The 18,885-nt window shown below is 32.5% G+C and overlaps 2 protein-coding genes across 3 annotated transcripts in view; one reads left to right on the plus strand and one right to left on the minus strand.

Annotated features, from left to right (window-relative positions):
- Window positions 1-18,885, minus strand: part of LOC133572070 (alpha-1,3-mannosyl-glycoprotein 4-beta-N-acetylglucosaminyltransferase C-like) — a 490,538-nt gene that overhangs the window by 459,179 nt on the left and 12,474 nt on the right. The gene's annotated exons all lie outside the window — the stretch shown is intronic.
- ankrd27 (ankyrin repeat domain 27 (VPS9 domain)) overlaps window positions 1-18,885 on the plus strand; it is a 60,424-nt gene that overhangs the window by 3,635 nt on the left and 37,904 nt on the right. Inside the window, exons 2-9 of one of the 2 annotated variants that reach the window (XM_061924726.2) lie at window positions 8,881-8,997; window positions 9,355-9,465; window positions 9,532-9,828; window positions 12,865-12,924; window positions 15,575-15,628; window positions 15,695-15,760; window positions 15,832-15,908; window positions 17,806-17,927. In XM_061924726.2, the coding sequence (XP_061780710.1) occupies window positions 8,896-8,997; window positions 9,355-9,465; window positions 9,532-9,828; window positions 12,865-12,924; window positions 15,575-15,628; window positions 15,695-15,760; window positions 15,832-15,908; window positions 17,806-17,927 (889 nt within the window). In that variant the 5' untranslated portion in view covers window positions 8,881-8,895. The remainder of the gene's footprint in view (window positions 1-8,880; window positions 8,998-9,354; window positions 9,466-9,531; window positions 9,829-12,864; window positions 12,925-15,574; window positions 15,629-15,694; window positions 15,761-15,831; window positions 15,909-17,805; window positions 17,928-18,885) is intronic. The other variant, XM_061924727.2, reaches the window with a different exon arrangement.

The following is an 18,885-nucleotide window of genomic DNA, read 5'->3' on the forward strand; positions in this document are numbered from 1 at the left end:
ATTTATATATATATATATTTGTAAAAATCTATTTTAAAAAAAAGTTTTCACATTGTCATTACGGGGTATTGTGTGTAGAATTTTGAGGACAAAAATGTATTTATTTATTTTTGGAATAAATCGTTTTTGACCTTAAACTTCTACACACAATATCCCATAATGACAATGTTAAAAGTTTTTTTTCTAGAGCTTTATTGCAGTTTTTATTACATTTGTAAAAATCTCTAAAAACAACGAAAACCTTTTCACATTGTCATTATGGGGTATTGTGTGTAGAATTTTGAGGACAAAAATGAATTTATTCAATTGTGGAATAAATTAATTGTGTGTACAATATGTGTAGAATTTTGTGGACAAAATATTTGGTTTTTAAATAAGGCTCTAAATGTGAAAGGTTTTGGGTTGTTTTTTTTTTTTAGAGCTTTTTGCAGTTTTATTTTTTTAATTTTTTTGCACAATACCCAATAATGACAATGTAAAAAGTTTGTTTTTAGAGTTTTTATGTCGTTTTTTATACATATATTCGTAAAAATCTAAATAAAAGTTTTCACATTGTCATTATGGGATATTGTGTGTAGAATTTTGAGGACAAACATTTATTTATTTATTTTTGGAATAAATTATTTTTGACCTCAAAATTCTACACACAATACCCCATAATGACAAAGTAAAAAGTTTATTTTTAGAGCTGTCGTTGTTTATATATATATTTGTAAAAAATCTTTAAAAAAAAAAAGTTTTCACATTGTTATTACGGGGTATTGTGTGTAGAGTTTTGAGGACAAACATGTATTGATTTATTTTTGGAATAAATCGTTTTTGACCTAAAATTTCTACACACAATACCCCATATTGACAATGTAAAAAGTTTGTTTTTAGAGCTTTTTGCAGTTTTTTTTATTTTTAACAAATCTGCAAAAATCCCCCCCAAAAACATAAATCCATTATTGTCCTCAACATCCTACACACAATACCCCATAATGACTGCAGTTTTTATTACATTTGCAAAAATCTCTAAAAACAACGAAAACTTTTTTACATTGAAATTATGGGGTATTGTGTGTAGAATTTTGAGGACAAAAATGAATTAATTCCATTTTGGAATAAATTAATTGTGCGTACAATGTGTGTAGAAGTTTGTGGAGAAACATGAATGTATTTCATTTTGGAATAAGGCCCTGAATTTGAAAGTTTTTTTTTTTTTAGAGCTTTTTGCAGTTTTTTATTTTTAATAGATTTGCACAATACCCCATAATGACAATGTTTAAAAAAAGTTGTTTTTTAGAGCTTTTATGTCTTTTTTTTAATTTTTATTGTATTTTATTTATATATTTGTAAAAATCTAAAAAAAACATTTTTTTTCACAATGTCATTATGGGGTATATTGTGGAGAAAAAATTATTCATTCCATTTTGAAATAAGGCTCTAAATGTGAAAGTATTTTTTTATTTATTAAATTGTTTAGCTTTTTGCAGTTTTTAAAATTTTTAACAAATTTGCAAAAGTCCGCCCCAAAAAAAAAAATTCACATTGTCATTATGGGGTATTGTGTGTAGAATTTTGAAAACAAAATATAATTTATTTCATTTTAGAATAAATTCATAGTGTGTAGAATTTTGAGAACAAAAAATATTGTATTTATTTTTTGGAATAAATTATTTTTTGACCTCAAAAGTCTACACCCAACACCCTTAATGACCATGTAAAAAAGTTTTTTTTTTTTTTTTTTTTTTTTAGAGCTTTTGCAATTTTTTTTATTTTTTATAAATTTGCAAAATTTCCCCCAAAACAACAATTTCACATTGTTATTATGGGGTATTGTGTATAGAATTTTGAGGACAAAAGAGAATGTATCCCATTTTGAAATATTTTTTTTGTGTGTGTATAATTTTAAAGACAAAAAAGAATTCAATTTTCGAATAAATTCATTTTTGTCCTCAAAATTCTACACACAATACCTCGTAATGACAATGTGAAAACGTTTTTTTCAAGCTTTATTGCAGTTTAAACTTCTTTTTTTTGTTACATTTGCAAAAATTACTAAAAACAACAACAACAACGTTTTTACATTGTCATTACATTTATTGTGTGTAGAATTTTGAGGACAAAAATGAATTTATTCCATTTTGGAATAAATTAATTGTGTGTACAATGTGTGTATAATTTTGTGGACAAACATGCATGTATCTAATTTTGGAATCAGGCTCTAAATGTGAAAAGTTTTTCAGAGCTTTTTGCAGTTTTTTCAATTTTTTAAAAGATTTGCTTTTTATTTATTTTTGGAAAAATACATTTTTGACCTCAAATTTCTACACACAATACCCCGTAATGACAATGTAAAAAATTACAAAACTACAAAAAGCTTTTTTGTAGTTTTTAAAATGTTTAACAAATTTGCAAAAGTCTGCCCAAAAAACGTTTTCACATTGTCATTATGGGGTATTTTGTGGAGAATTTTGTGGACAAACATGAATTTATTCCATTTTAGAATAAGGCTCTAAATGTGAAAGTTTTTTTTTTTTTTTTTAGCTTTTTGCAGTTAAGATATTTGCAAAACATTTTTGCATTGTCATTATGGGGTATTGTGTGTACAATTTTGAGAACACAGGTGAATTTATTCCATTTTAGAATAAATTATTGTGTGTACAATTTTGAGGACAAAAAATATTTTTTTTATTTTTTAGAATGAATTATTTTTTGACCTCGAAATTCTACAAACAGCCATAATGACAATGTAAAAAAGTTTGGTTTTTTTTAGAGCTTTTTGCATTTTATTTTTAAATTTCTGATAAATATGCAAACGTCCCAACAATTTCACATTGTCATTATGGGCTGTTGTGTATAGAATTTTGAGGACAAAAGAGAATGTATTCTATTTTTAAATAAAATAGTTGTGTGTAGAATGTGTGTAGAATTTTAAAGACAAAAATCTATTAATTCCATTTTTGAATCAATTTTTGTCCTGAAAATTCTACACACAATACCCCATAATAACAATGTAAAAACGTTTTTTTGTAGACATTTTTGCTGTTATTTATTTTTAATAAATATACAAAAATTCCCCCAAGTCATAAATCCATTATTATACTTAACATTCTACACACAATATCCCATAATGACGATGTGAAAAGTTTTTTCTAGAGCTTTATTGCAGTTTAAATTTTTCTTTATTACTTCTGCAAAAATCTCTAAAAACAAAAACAAAAAAATACGAAAACTTTTTCACATTGTCAGTATGCGGTATTGTGTGTAAAATTTTGAGGACACTAATTAATTTATTCCAATATGGAATACATTTATTGTGTGTAGAATTTTGTGGACAAACATGATTGTATTTCATTTTGGAATAAGGCTCTAAATGTGAAAGTTTTTTGTTTTTTTTGAGCTTATTGCAGTTTTTTTTATTTTTAATAGATTTTATTTATTTTTTTACCTCGAAAGTCTACAAACACCCATAATAACAATGTAAAAAAGTTTTTTTTTTTTTTTTTTTTTGCGCTTTTTGCATTTTTTTTTAAAATTCTGATAAATTTGCAAAAGTCCCAACAATTTCACATTGTCATTATGGGCTGTTGTGTATAGAATTTTGAGGACAAAAGAGAATGTATTCCATTTTTAAATAAAATAGTTGTGTGTAGAATTTTAAAGACAAAAATCTATTAATTCCATTTTTGAATCAATTTTTGTCCTGAAAATTCTACACACAATACCCCATAGTAACAATGTAAAAAAGTTTTTGTTGTAGACATTTTTGCTGTTATTTATTTTTAATAAATATACAAAAATTCCCCCAAATCATAAATCCATTATTATACTTAACATTCTACACAAAATATCCCATAATGACGATGTGAAAAGTTTTTTCCAGAGCTTTATTGCAGTTTTAATTTTTTTTAATTACTTTTGCAAAAATCTCTAAAAACAAAAACAAAAAAATACGAAAACCTTTTCACATTGTCAGTATGGGGTATTGTGTGTAGATTTTTGAGGACAATAATTAATTTATTCCATTATGGAATACATTTATTGTGTGTAGAATTTTGTGGACAAACATGAATGTATTTCATTTTGGAATAAGGCTCTAATCTCTAAATGTGAAAGTTTTTTTTTTGTTTTTTTTTAGCTTATTGCAGTTTTTTATTTTTAATAGATTAGATTTTTTTTTTTTACCTCGAAATTCTACAAACACCCATAATAACAATGTAAAAAAGTTTTTTTTTGTTTTTTTTAAGCGCTTTTTGCATTTTTTTTTTTAAATTTCTGATAAACTTGCAAAAGTCCCAACAATCACACATTGTCATTATGGGCTGTTGTGTATAGAATTTTGAGGACAAAGAGAATGTATTCCATTTTCAAATAAATTAGTTGTGTGTAGAATTTTAAAGACAAAAATCTATTAATTCCATTTTTTAATCAATTTATTTCCTCAAAATTCTAAACACAATACCCATAATGACAATGTAAAAAAGTATTTTTTTTTTTTTTAGAAATTTTTGCTGTTATTTATTTTTAATAAATATGCAAAAATCCCCCCAAAGCATAAATACATTATTGTCCTCAACATTCTACACACAATACCTCATAATGACAACGTGTCTTACACTATTTTAGTTAGTTATTTTCAATAAATTTGCAAAAGTCCCCCAAAAAACTTCGCATTGTCATCACGGGGTATTGTGTGTATAATTTTGAGGACAAAAATGAACTTATTCCATTTTGGAATAAGGCTGTAACATAACAAAATGTTGACAAAGTGAAACCCCGTGAGTACTTTCCGGATGCACTGTACGATAAAAATTATACACATTTAGTGGAGGAACTGCGCTACATCGTGTTGGTTTGCAAGAACAGGAAACATTCGTGTTATGTCCTTTATCACAATGAACTGTACATGAAAAAGGTGGGGAAATATTCCTCTCAAAGTTACACCGCGATAATCCACCTTGATGACACTTTTCAGCTCTTTTTATTGTGCACCTGAAGTAGTCGCTGTTCTTGTTTCAAGTCACACTCACGCAGGTGTAAAAAGAAGCGGCGCGGTGCTCAAAGTAGAAGTCAGGGAACGTTCTTTACGTGTCCGTCGTCGATCATCTCAAGGTCACATGATCACGGAGGACCCTTGTTGTCATGCTCGCCTCAGGGGGGGGGTCACGGGAGGGGCGGGACATTCTTCTTCTTCCTTGGTGTCGGATCACGAGGGGAGTGACTCTGTCTTGACTCTGAGTCCAGCTGAGGAGCTCCTACTATCATTCTGTGTGTGTGGGTGTGTGTGTGTGAGGATGAAGCTGACGAGCGAGGAGGTGAGTACACACTTTTGCTTCTTCTTTCCTGACTTTGGTCGTCTTCTTCCTCCGCCTGCTTCCACGCTTCCTCTGTGGACTTCCATGAAATTATTTCATGAAGGATTTGACAGAAGTGTGTGTGGGTGTGTGTGTGTGGCCTCCGCATGAGGCGCCGCGTGCCTTTAAGAGAAATAATGTCGCCTCGGTCACCACCGCTTCTCGGAAGGGAGTCCGACACGGATTCCTGCGGGTGCCAATGACGTCACCAATCAGCGGAGAGTTACATTTCCCGAGAAAGGGATGGCTACCGGCAACGTTCCCTCTAAGGTGCGCGCCTGTGCAATTGCGCACTGCTCAAGCGTCCTCTGCGCACGGGCAAATCTATGCCACAAACAAAATCAAATAAAAAAATAAGCGCATAACAATTTTCGACATGACAGAGAAAACAGTTTTCGTCATCATTGTTCAAATATTGTCGAGACGACTTGAGGACATGAATTCCATCCATCACTTTATTGAGCAAAACTCTTCATTGTCGGCCATAAACACATCACCAAAACATTAGTAAAAAAAAATTATATCTAGCAAAACTGGTCATTTTCTGCAGTACAAACCAGACCAAAAGCAACTTTGTTATATCAACAGCAGCCGCTCGCTCTTTCTCACTTGCGCCAACACATGTGCATATGGCACTTAGCCAGTGATGCGTTTACAGCCACACAAAAAGTCGGACAACTCCAACACCACACATAAGGTGTCATTCCAGGTCGTTTCACTATGATTTACCAATCAAATGTGTGCTTATTCTAGTGTCATTTATTAGGAATCTTAATTTATAAATATTAATCATGAAATGCTGTTAGTATATTAAATAAATACTAAAAAAAAATTATTTTTTACAAACAGGAAGTTGCAGGAATGTACACATGATCCCCTGCTTACATCTCATTGTGCAACATGTGAATGTTTTAATGGGAACTAAATGCAATGTCTGAAAGGGGTACAAACTATTTCCAAAGCAGGACCTCCACCCAGACAAACAATACATGTACACAGTCCATGAAAAACAATATTTTTTGTTATTGTCGTTGTAAGTGGGCCTAAACACTTATATTAGAAAATAACCTCATGGAAATGAATGCTGTCATTTGATTATAATAATAAAATGTGACCGGTAGCCTACCGATCACATTTGAACCGATACAGTACCAATTCTCGGTACCAAATCCCGGTACCTGGGTCGCCATCGTTATTGAAATATTCAAAAAAAGAACTGCCGTCCAGTTGTTATATTTTGTTTTATTATCATGTTATCGTGTGCAAGTATTATGGGGTATTTTGTGGAGAATTGTGAGGACAAAAAATAATTTAATCCATTTTGGAATAAATTCATTGTGTGTGGAATTTCGTGAAAAAACATGAATTTATTCCATTTTTGAATAAGGCTTTACATTTTTTTTTTTTTTAGCTTTTTGCGGTTTTGTATTTTTAATAAATCTGCAAGAATCCCCCCCCCACCCCCCCCCCCCCCCCCTCCCAAACATTAATTCATTATTGTCCTTAACATTATGCACACAATACCCCATTATGTCAATGTGAAAACGTTTTTTCTTGACCTTTTTTTGCATTTTTTTTTAAAATTTGCAAATATCTCAATCAAAAACAAAAGAACAAACAACAACAAATTATGTGGTATTGTGTGTAGAATTTTGAGGACAAAAATGTATTCATTCCATTTTGGAATAGAGTTCTAAATGTGAAAGGTTTTTGTGTTTTTATTTTATTTTTAGCTCTTTGCAGTTTAAGTTAAAGTTAAAATTAAAGTACCAATGATTGTCACACACACACTAGGTGTGATGAAATTTGTCCTCTGCATTTGACCCATCACCCTTGTTCACCCCCTGGGAGGTGAGCGGAGCAGTGAGCATAATTACTGTATGAGATAATAAACTTGAAATGATGAGATAAAAATTCAAAAACAAGATAAAAAGTTGCAATTATGAGATATAAAGTCGTAATTATGAGATAAAAATTGTTTTATTATGATATTAAGATATTATGATATAAAAATCAAAATTATGAAATAAAAAGGTGAAATTATGAAATAAAAGTCATAATTATGAGATAAAAAGACAACATTACAGATAAGAAAGATGAAGTTACAAGATAAGAAAGTCCTAATTATGAGAGTAAATAGGCAAAATTATTAAAAATAAAAAAGTCATAATTATGAAATAATAAACTTGAAATGATGAGATAAAAATTGGAAAACAAGATAAAAAGTTGAAGTTATGAGATATAAAGTATTAATTATGAGATACATTTTTTAAATTATGAGATGAATCAAAATTATGAGATAAGAAAGTTGAAATCATTGGATTAAACATTTTGAATTATGAGGCAAAAAAATTGGAATGATGTAAAAATATAAATTATGAGATAACATTTAAATCCGATTAAAAAATCGAAATTACGAGATTTAAAGTCAAGTTAAAAAGTCAAAATTATGAGATAAAGTTGAAAATTTGAGACTATACGTCGAAACTATGAAATAAGAAAATTGAAATTATGAGATTAAAAATATCAAAACTATGAGATTAATAATCGAAATTTTGAGATAGAAAGTTGAAATGATCTGAAGAAAAAGTCGAAATCATGAAATAAAACCCTCATGATTATGAAATAGAAAGTAGAAATTATGAGATAATATATAAATTATGAATAAAACCCTCATGATTATGAAATAGAAAGTAAAAAATTATGAGATATTTAAATTATGAAATAAAACCCTCATGATTATGAAATAGAAAGTAGAAATTATAAGACAATATATAATTTATGAAATTAAAAAAATCCTGATTATGAAATAGAAACTATGAGATAAAAAAAAAATCAAAATTATGAGTTAAAAAGTGCGCATGTGCTGCATTAACTTTTCATCTCATAATTTTAACTTTGTATTTTATAATTTTGATTCATCTCATAATTTCATAATTTCGATGTTTTATCTCATAATGGGGAATTTTTATCTCATCATTTTGACTTTTTATCTTGTAATTATGACTTTTTATCTCCAAATTTCCACTTAATCTCATATTTTCGACTTTTTATCTCATAGTTGTGAAAGTTTTGGTAGGTTTTTTTTTTTTTTTTAGCTTTTTGCGGTTTTGTATTTTTAATAAATCTGCAAGACCCCCCCCCCCCCCCCCCCCCCCCCCAAAAAAAACATAAATCCATTATTGTCCTCAACATTTTGCACACAATACCCCATTATGTCAATGTGAAAACGTTTTTTCTTGACCTTTTTTTGCTTTTTTTTTTTAATTTGCAAATATCTCAATAAAAAACAAAAGAACAAACAACAACAAATTATGGGGTATTGTGTGTAGAATTTTGAGGACAAAAATGTATTCATTCCATTTTGGAATAGAGTTCTAAATGTGAAAGATTTTTGTGTTTTTCATTTTATTTTTAGCTCTTTGCAGTTTTTACATTTTTTAACAAATTTGCAAAAGTCCGACAAGTGGGAGGTGTTGACATGTGTCGACAAACAAAACAAAACCCTGCGTGACCTCCCCTTGGGTTCCTCCTTCTCCAGGTTCCGGACCTCCCCATGGCTGGTTATGACGAGAACATCGCTAAGAACCCCTTCTACTTGGCGCTGGAGAAGCAGAGGCCTGACCTGTGCGCCCAAGTGGCCAAGCTCCACGGCATCGTGAGCCCTTCTCTCTCTTTTACCCCCACCTCACCTCAAATAGATCTGTAGAAGAAGAACCAAGAACGTGGATTTTAACCTGACACCCTGTGTAGGAATGTTCCAGCAACTCCTCAGAAGTCCCCTGGAGAGGGATAGCATTTATGGTTAGACTAATATCTGGTGGAGAGAGGAGGGGCAGTGTGTGTGGGTGCCCTCTCCTCTCTAAGTCTAAGTCCACAGCTATTCCCTCCTTTATTCCAGGCTGTTTTGTTGGATTTTCTGCACCCGTACTGAGTAACAAAATATCTCAGTAGCATAGCTTGAGTTGAGATGGATGAGTTGATCCCAAAAACTGAAGATGTGGATGTGTTCCAGGTTCTGGTGCCGTGCTGTGTCAGTCTGGGCCAGAGCAGCCTGTCCAGCTGCCACTTTGACAGCTACGTGCTGCAGCCCGGAGAAGGGCGCTACCACACCGCTGATGGACAGGTTGGGCTTTTCCACGCCGCTCATCAGCTCCTGGGTGGGTTCTCATGTTTCCCTGGTGTGTGGCAGGAGGTCAGGATCCAGGAGAGGCAGGTCCTGCTGGGGTCCGGCTCGTCCGTCCCCATCCTGTTCGAGGAGACCTTCTACAACGAGCGGGAGCAGAGCTTCAGCATCCTCTGTATCTCCCGGCCCGTCGAGGCGGCGCCCGGCCCGGCCGAGCTCGGCCCGTCGGCGCCGTACTGCCTGAAGAGTCTGGAGGAGGTGGAGGACTTCCTGGGCCGCCACGTCCACAAGTTGGACAAGATGATCCTCAACTTCTGCCAGGTCTTCAAGGAGCACGAGAGGAAGGGACTCCGACACCACATGGTGGGCAGTGTTGGGACTAACGCGTTACAAAGCAACGCGTTACTGTAACGCCGTTAGTTTCGGCGGTAACTAGTAATCTAACGCGTTATTTTTTTATATTCAATAACTCAGTTACCGTTACTACATGATGCGTTACTGCGTTATTTTACGTTATTTTTTATGTAGTATCGGCTAGAAACTGAGGATCTGAGTGTGTTTTATTCCAGCGAAGCAGAGACGTGCTTCTGATTCTTCCTCTGTGCTCTCTGTGTGTGCGTGTGACTGTGTGTCTGAGTGTGGGAAGGGGAAGGGAGGGGAGGGGAGGGGAGGGGAGGGGGGTGCGCAATACAACCGTTGGCCAACAAAAAAGTAACCACAGAACACTATACGCCTATACGGTATAGTGTTCTGTGGTTACTTTTTGGTTGGCCAAGCGGACGTGACGACAGGCTGTCCCCACTCAGATCCGCACAGACCGGGAGGGGGCGTGCCTTAAGTCCGGCTGGAAATCGACAGAAATTTGGAGAATGGTTGTCCCAGGGAGAGGCAGTGAAATTCGGGAGGGTTGGCAAGTATGAGATATTCTCACTTCTTTTCTTTTGTCGAGCACAAAGAAAAGAACATTTTAGTTAAATGTAAGTTGTGTCTTGGATCAAAGATCCCGTCTACTGCCCAAAACAACAATTCAAATCTGCCTGGTTAGGCTCTGTGTATGTCACGTGTGCCTTCCTTAGGTGAAGCCAGCTTTACAGCTATGTTGTTGATTGATTGATTGATTGATTGAAACTTTTATTAGTAGATTGCACAGTACAGTACATATTCCGTACAATTGACCACTAAATGGTAACACCCAAATAAGTTTTTTAACTTGTTTAAGTCGGGGTCCAGATACAGATATATACTATCAAATATATACTAACATCATAATACAGTCATCACACAAGATAATCATCAGGGTATATACATTGAATTATTTACAATCCGGGGTGTGGGATATGGGGGGGGGGGGGTTAGGTTTGGTTGGTATCAACACTTCAGTCATCAACAATTGCATCATCAGAGAAATGGACATTGAAACAGTGTAGGACTGACTTGGTAGGATATGTACAGCAAGTAGTGGACACGGAGAGAGAGATCAGAAAGTATAAGAAAAAGTGTCTACATTTGATTATTTACAATCCGAAGAGGTATTATGTGGAAGGGAGGGTGTTAGTTTAGGGTTGTAGTTGCCTGGAGGTGTTCTTTTAGTGCGGTTTTGAAGGAGGATAGAGATGCCCTTTCTTTTACACCTGTTGGGAGTGCATTCCATATTGAAGTGGCATAGAAAGAGAATTAGTTAAGACCTTTATTAGTTCGGAATCTGGGTTTAACGTGGTTAGTGTTAGTGTTAGTGTTATTATGCTGTTTGTTACTTATGTATGTTATGTTGCAGCTATTTAAAATAGTTTTGTCAATTTGTTCTGGCCTGAAATAAATTGGCCCTTTGAAACATATCTTTGTCTTTGTGTGTTGTATGTAGAGCACATTGCTTAGCAGAGTTCAGTGATGCAAATGTATGTCAAGTTGATCAACAGATTGTATTATTCCCCTGTGCAATAACAGTACTAAAATGAAGGCTAAAAGGGCATTAATGGGAGCTTTAAAAAAAAAAAGTAGAAGAAGTAACTAAATAGTTACTTTTCACAGTAACGCATTACTTTTTGGTGTAAGTAACTGAGTTAGTACCTGAGTTACTTTTGAAATAAAGTAACTAGTAACTGTAACTAGTTACTGTTTTTCAGTAACTAACCCAACACTGATGGTGGGACACCTGCTCCACTCCATCTCAGGCCCGGTCATAAACGCAACTTTATTCTCATTTAAAAATAAGAGTCGAAAATATGTAATAAAAGGTCCAAATTATGAGGTACATTTGACATTATGAGATAAGAAAGTTATAATTATGAGAGTAAAAAGGAAAAATTATTAGATGAATCCAAATCATGAGCTACAAAGTTGAAATTATGAGATAAAAAGGCAAAATTATGAAATAAAAAGTCATAATTGTGAGGTGAAAATTTGAAATAATCAGATAAAAAGTTGAAAACTTAAGATAAAAGTCGAAAACATAAGATAAAAGTTGAAATGATGTGATAAAAATGTTGAAATTATGACATTAAAAATTCGAAAATATCAGATAAAAAATTGAAATTGTGAGATAAATCGAAATTATGAGGTAAAAAAATAAAAATTATGAGATAAAAAGGCGAAATAATAAAATAAAAGTCGTAATTATAATTATGAAATAAAAACAAATCCTGATTATGAAATAGAAAGTAGAAACTATGAGATAAAATTATGAGATAGAAAGTGCGCATGTGCTGCAGTGTTAACTTTTTATCTCCTTTGTATTTTATAATTTTCACTTATCTCATAATTTCGATGTTTTATCTCATAATGGGGAATTTTTATCTCATCGTTTTGACTTTTTATCTTGTAATTATGACTTTTTATCTCCAAATTTCCACTTAATCTCATATTTTCGACTTTTTATCTTATAATTTTGATCTTTTTTTATTTCAATATGACCTTTATTTAAAAATTTTAACTTTTTATCTTATAATCTTGATTTTATATTTCATAATTTCTGCCTCATATCTCTTATAATTAAATTCACCATTGGGGGATTTCTTTTGTCTGACGGAAACAGGCTTCCATAGTCTTACGAGGAGAATGTTTTTATCGGTCAGAAGCACACACAGAAATACAACAACACAGTCCAATCATTGGTGCAGCTGGCAGACCACTTGAAGACTCAGTGGAGCTTCTCAACAACATTTCATTATTTTGACTTTATTCTTCATGGTAGTTTTTATTCCTACACACAAGTCAAGGCTGGGGTGAGGCCATGCATGCAAAGTTTAGTTGAAAACGGTCCCTGTGTGACAAAAACAATAGTTTTGTGTCAACATTTGAATCCTGCATGCAAGAAAGTCACTGTGATTCATCAACATTGTGATAATCTAATTATTTATGTTTATTTATTCATTTATTGTTGTGTTTTTTCCCTCTTATCAGGACTCAGTCCATGGGCTGTACACTCGATGTCTTCAGTGTTTGCTGAGAGACTCTCGTCTGGTGAGTGGGACATGAACTGTAAAGTGTGCACTTGTCCAATGTAATAGATGTCATGTATCGCATACAATAACGTAACAGATGTCATGCATCACATACAACAACGTAATAGATGTCATATGACAAAGTACTACATGTCATATAGCGCATACAACAACATAATAGATGTCATATATCACATATGACAACGTACTACATGTCATATAGCGCATACAACAACGTAATAGATGTCATATATTACATACAACAACATAATATATGTCATATCGCATACAACAACGTAATAGATGTCATATATCACATTTAGATGTCATGTATCACATACAACGTAATAGATGTCATGAATCGCGTACAACAACATAATAGATGTCATGTATCGTGTACAACAACGTAATAGATGTCATGTATCGCGTACAACAACGTAATGGATGTCATGTATCGCATACAACAACGTAATAGATGTCATGTATCGCATACAACAACGTAATAGATGTCATGTATCCCATACACCAACGTAATAGATGTCATGTATCACATACAACAATGTAATACATGTCATATATCATATACAACAACGTAATAGATGTCATGTATCGCGTACAACAACGTAATAGATGTCATGTATCGCGTACAACAACGTAATAGATGCCATGCATCGCATACAACAACGTAATAGATGTCATGTATCACATACAACAACGTAATAGATGTCATGTATCACATACAACAATGTAATACATGTCATATATCATATACAACAATGTAATAGATGTCATGTATCGCGTACAACAACATAATAGGTGTCATGTATCGTGTACAACAACGTAATAGATGTCATGTATCGCGTACAACAACGTAATAGATGTCATGTATTGCATACAACATCGTAATAGATGTCATGTATCACATACACCAACGTAATAGATGTCATGTATCACATACAACAACGTAATAGGTGTCATGTATCGCGTACAACAACGTAATAGATGTCATGTATCGCATACAACAACGTAATAGATGTCATGTATCACATACAACAACGTAATAGATGTCATGTATCACATACACCAACGTAATAGATGTCATGTATCACATACAACAATGTAATAGATGTCATGTATCGCATACAACAACGTAATAGATGTCATGTATCACATACAACAACGTAATAGATGTCATGTATCGCATACAACAACGTAATAGATGTCATGTATCGTATACAACAACGTAATAGATGTCATATATCGCATACAACAACGTAATAAATATCATGTATCTCATACAACAACATAATAGATGTCATGTATCACATACAACAATGTAATAGATGTCATATATCGCATACAACGTAATAAATATGTATAGCATACAACAACATAATAGATGTCATGTATCGCATACAACAATGTAATAGATGTCATATCGCATACAACAATGTAATAGATGTCATATATCACATACAACAACGTAATAAATGTCATATATCACATACAACAACGTAATAGATGTTATATATCACATACAACAACGTAATAGATATTATATATCACATACAACACTGTAATAGATGTCATATCACATACAACAATATAATAGATGTCATATCACGTACAATGTAATATATGTCATATATCATACAACAAAGTAATAGATCTCATATATTGCAAACAACAAAGTAACAAATGTCATATATCACATACAACAATGTAATAGATGTCATATATCACATAAAACAATTAATAGATGTCATATATCACATACAACAATGTAATAGATGTCATATCACGTACAACAACTCAATAGATGTCATACATTACATACAACAACGTAATAGATGTCATATATCACATACAACAACGTAATAGATGTTATATATCACATACAACAACGTAATAGATATTATATATCACATACAACAACGTAATAGATGTCATATATCGCATACAACAACGTAATAAATGTCATGTATCACATAAACAACGTAATAGAGGTCATATATCACATATAGATGTCATGTATCACATACAACAACGTAATAGATGTCATGTATTACATACAACAACGTAATAGATGTCATATATCACATACAACAACGTGATAGATATTATATATCACATACAACAACGTAATAGATGTCATATATCACATACAACAAAGTAACAGATGTCATATATCACAAAAAAACAACGTAACAGATGTCATATATCACATACAACAACGTAATAGATATTATATATCACATACAACAAGGTAATAGATGTCATATGTCACATACAACAACGTAATAGGTGTCATATATTACATACAACAACGTAATAGATATTATATATCACATACAACAACGTAATATACACGTTTATAGCAGAAGAAAAAAGATGTCGTTAGGTAGAATATTATCGATATATCAACTTATTATCACACGTTTTTCTGCATAACTCTTAGAAGAACCTCTAAAGTCGTTCGTCCCTATGACGTTGCTATGGTAACCGTCTGTGTTGGTCAGAGATGAAAATCTTGAGTAGTCATGCCAGGAGGCTTTATTATTGTCATCATGATTACCATTACGGGTCATGTGGATTCCAAATAATATGTGTCCAAACAATCTTCACTTCCTGTCTTGTGATGTGTTCTGATGCTGCTTGTTTGCGTGCAGAAGGTCCTGGCCAAGCAGGAAGTCCAGATGAACGTGCTGAAGCAAGCCGTGGAGGTAGTGGCCCAAACATCTGCTCTGGCCTTCTGGCTCTGCTCGGTCACATGACCTCCTCTCTTGCAGGTCTACCTCCACCACGGCATCCACGGCCTCATCTTCAACTACGTGGGCTCGCTCGAAGCCAGCCAGGTACGCCGGCGGCAGGAAAGTCCCGTCTCCGTCCGAGATGGCTGACATTGCTCTGTCCGTGTCGTCAACAGGACGCCGCCTTCAACAAGACCACCAGGAGTCTGCAGGAGCTCCAGCACAAAGACTTGGGGGTCAAGCCCGAGTTCAGGTGACTTTTCGACGTCAATAGGGGCCCTTCGTGAACGATCGGACGTCTCAGCATCTTTTTTTTTGTTGTTGGCATCAAGCAATGGTGTGGTCTAGCGCAGGGGTTCTTAATCTAACTTTCCCACTACAAACAGGGCCGGGGCTCTTTCAAATGTTAACACTGAATTAGTAATCTGATATTCAATAACTATAGCTAACCTACTTCAGTTTAACAGGACATTGTCAATTGATATGAAAGCATGTGTTAATCACAAATATTTGTATTTATTTTACACAAACGTAAGGCTTAGGTCAGGCTGATTAAAAAAAGAAGTACTAATCAAATCAAAAACTGATGAAAAATAAATATACATACAATTGTGTTGTGCTAAAATGTTTCCATTGTAATTAAACGAATAATAAATTGTTTCTTAAATTTAAAAAAATAAATGAATAATGTTTCTTAAATTAAAAAAATACATATATACCGGTATATGTTTCTTAAATAAAAAAAATTAAAGTGCAAATAAAATAATTCCTTTCTAATTAAATGAATAATAAATGATATATGTTTCTTAAATAAAAAATAAATAAATGAATATTTCTTAAATTATATATATATATATATATATATATATATATATATATATATATATATATATATATATATATATATATATATATATGTGTGTGTGTGTGTGTGTGTGTGTGTGTGTGTGTGTGTGTGTGTGTGTGTTTCTTAAATTTCTAATTAAATGAATAATAAATGATATATGTTTCTTAATTAAAAAATAAATAAATGAATATTTCTTAAATAAAATTTTATTTATATATATGTATATATATATATATATATATATATATATATATATATATATATATATATATATATATATATATATATATATGTGTGTTTCTTAAATCAAAAAAATAAAAGTGCAAATTGTGTTGTGCTAAAATAATTCCTTTCTAATTAAATGAATAATAAATGATATATGTTTCTTAATTAAAAAATAAATAAATGAATATTTCTTAAATAAAATGTTATATATATATATGTATATATATATATATATATATATATATATATATATATATATATATATTTTATATATATATATATATATATATGTGTTTCTTAAATTAAAAAAATTAAAGTGCAAATGATGAAAAATAAATGTACATACAATTGTGTTGTGCTAAAATAATCCCATTCTAATTAAATTAATAATAAATTATATGTTTCTTAAATATATAAAAAAAAGAATAATGTTTCTTAAATTAAAAAAAAAAAAAAAAAAATATATATATATATATATATATATATATAAAAGAAACATATATATATATATATATGTATGTATGTTTCTTAAATTAAAAAAATTAAAGTGCAAATTGTGTTGTGCTAAAATAATTCCAGTCTAATTAAATGAATAATAAATTATATGTTTCTTAAATTAAAAAAATAAATGAATGTTTTTTAAATAAAATAAAATAATATATATATATATATATATATATATATATATATATATATATATATATATATATATATATATATATATATATATATATATATATATATGTATATATATATATATATATATATATATATATATATGTTTCTTAAATTAAAAAAATTTAAGTGCAAATGAAAATACAGCGTCACCACTTGAGTCATAATTTTTGTGCTAAAGAAACTTCTCTATGACTTAAGCTTCAAACTTCTTCTGTTTAATTGAGATTGTCATTACTGCCTCAAGTAGTGGGAAAGTGTCTTGTTTTTCCACTCTACTTCTATTTTAAGTGGGGCTTTAAGTGTGTTTCGATATCTTGACTCGAAACTAGCAATATATACCTGGTGAGATTGTGACTTTTCCCCCGGCGTGACTCGTTGACGTTCTGCTGTTTTGCTCAAGCATCAACTTGTCTCGCGCCAAACGAGAGCTGAGTGGACTCAACCGGCAGACGTCGCCGCTGCTCAAACTCCTCTGCCTGCGCCGCGTCGCCCTGATCGCCACGCACACGCCCACCTCCGCAGGTAAGCGTCGTGTGCGTGCGATTATCACACGTTTAACAAGACGATTAGGGATGTAAAAAGTGTTGATCTTGTTGAAAAATGTCAAAGGGCTTGTTTTGTAGCGCGTAATGTTTGCTGTGTCCTGTTAGTCGCAGATTCAATCTGATGGCCTCAACAATCATCGCCCTGTTCGCCTAATTCTTGTTTGTCTGCCGGCCAATTACCTCGTTTGCTACCTAACTGTGTGTGTGTGTGTGTGTGTGTGTGTGTGTGTGTGTGTGTGTGTGTGTGTGTGTGTGTGTGTGTGTGTGTGTGTGTGTGTGTGTGTGTGTGTGTGTGTGTGTGCGCGTGTGTGTTCTTGTATTCCACCCTTCTTGAGACATCAACAAGGAAAAGTACCTTCCATATGTGGACCGGTGAACAAGTTAGGACCAAAATCATGGTCCCAATACGGAAAACCATTGCATCTAATGTCTCATTTGCACCCCCTGGTGGTGAAATCTATCAAAATGAGGGTGGTCCCAATAAGGAGGGATTTTTCAAATTGACTGTGTCAGTTTTAAAAGTGCTCCCCCTCTGGTCAACATATGAAATAACAAGTGTGTGTAAAAATTTGAAGCGATCTCCCTTTGGCCAACATATGAAATAAGTGTGTGTAAGAAATTGAAATGCACCCTCTTTGGCCAAAATTAATGAAAAAAATTAATAAATATGTATATAGAGACATACTGTAATAACTTGAAGTAAATAATGAAGATTAAAAACCAACTAGATGAGGCAATTCCTTACGGAATTGCATGTGAATGCTCCAATGCTTAAGTTGAACGGAAATCCCGGAATTTTTTTTTGAATTGTTAAAGTAGAGCACACAATTCCCAAACAGGCTGAATATTTTTGAAGTTGGAACAGTTTGAATCAGATGAAAAATGTGGGAGTTGTGGAACTTTGAGGAATGTCCCATTGATTTCAATGGGAATTT

This window comes from Nerophis lumbriciformis, linkage group LG29 (assembly GCF_033978685.3).
Source record: "Nerophis lumbriciformis linkage group LG29, RoL_Nlum_v2.1, whole genome shotgun sequence".
Taxonomy (NCBI): Eukaryota; Metazoa; Chordata; class Actinopteri; order Syngnathiformes; family Syngnathidae; genus Nerophis; species Nerophis lumbriciformis.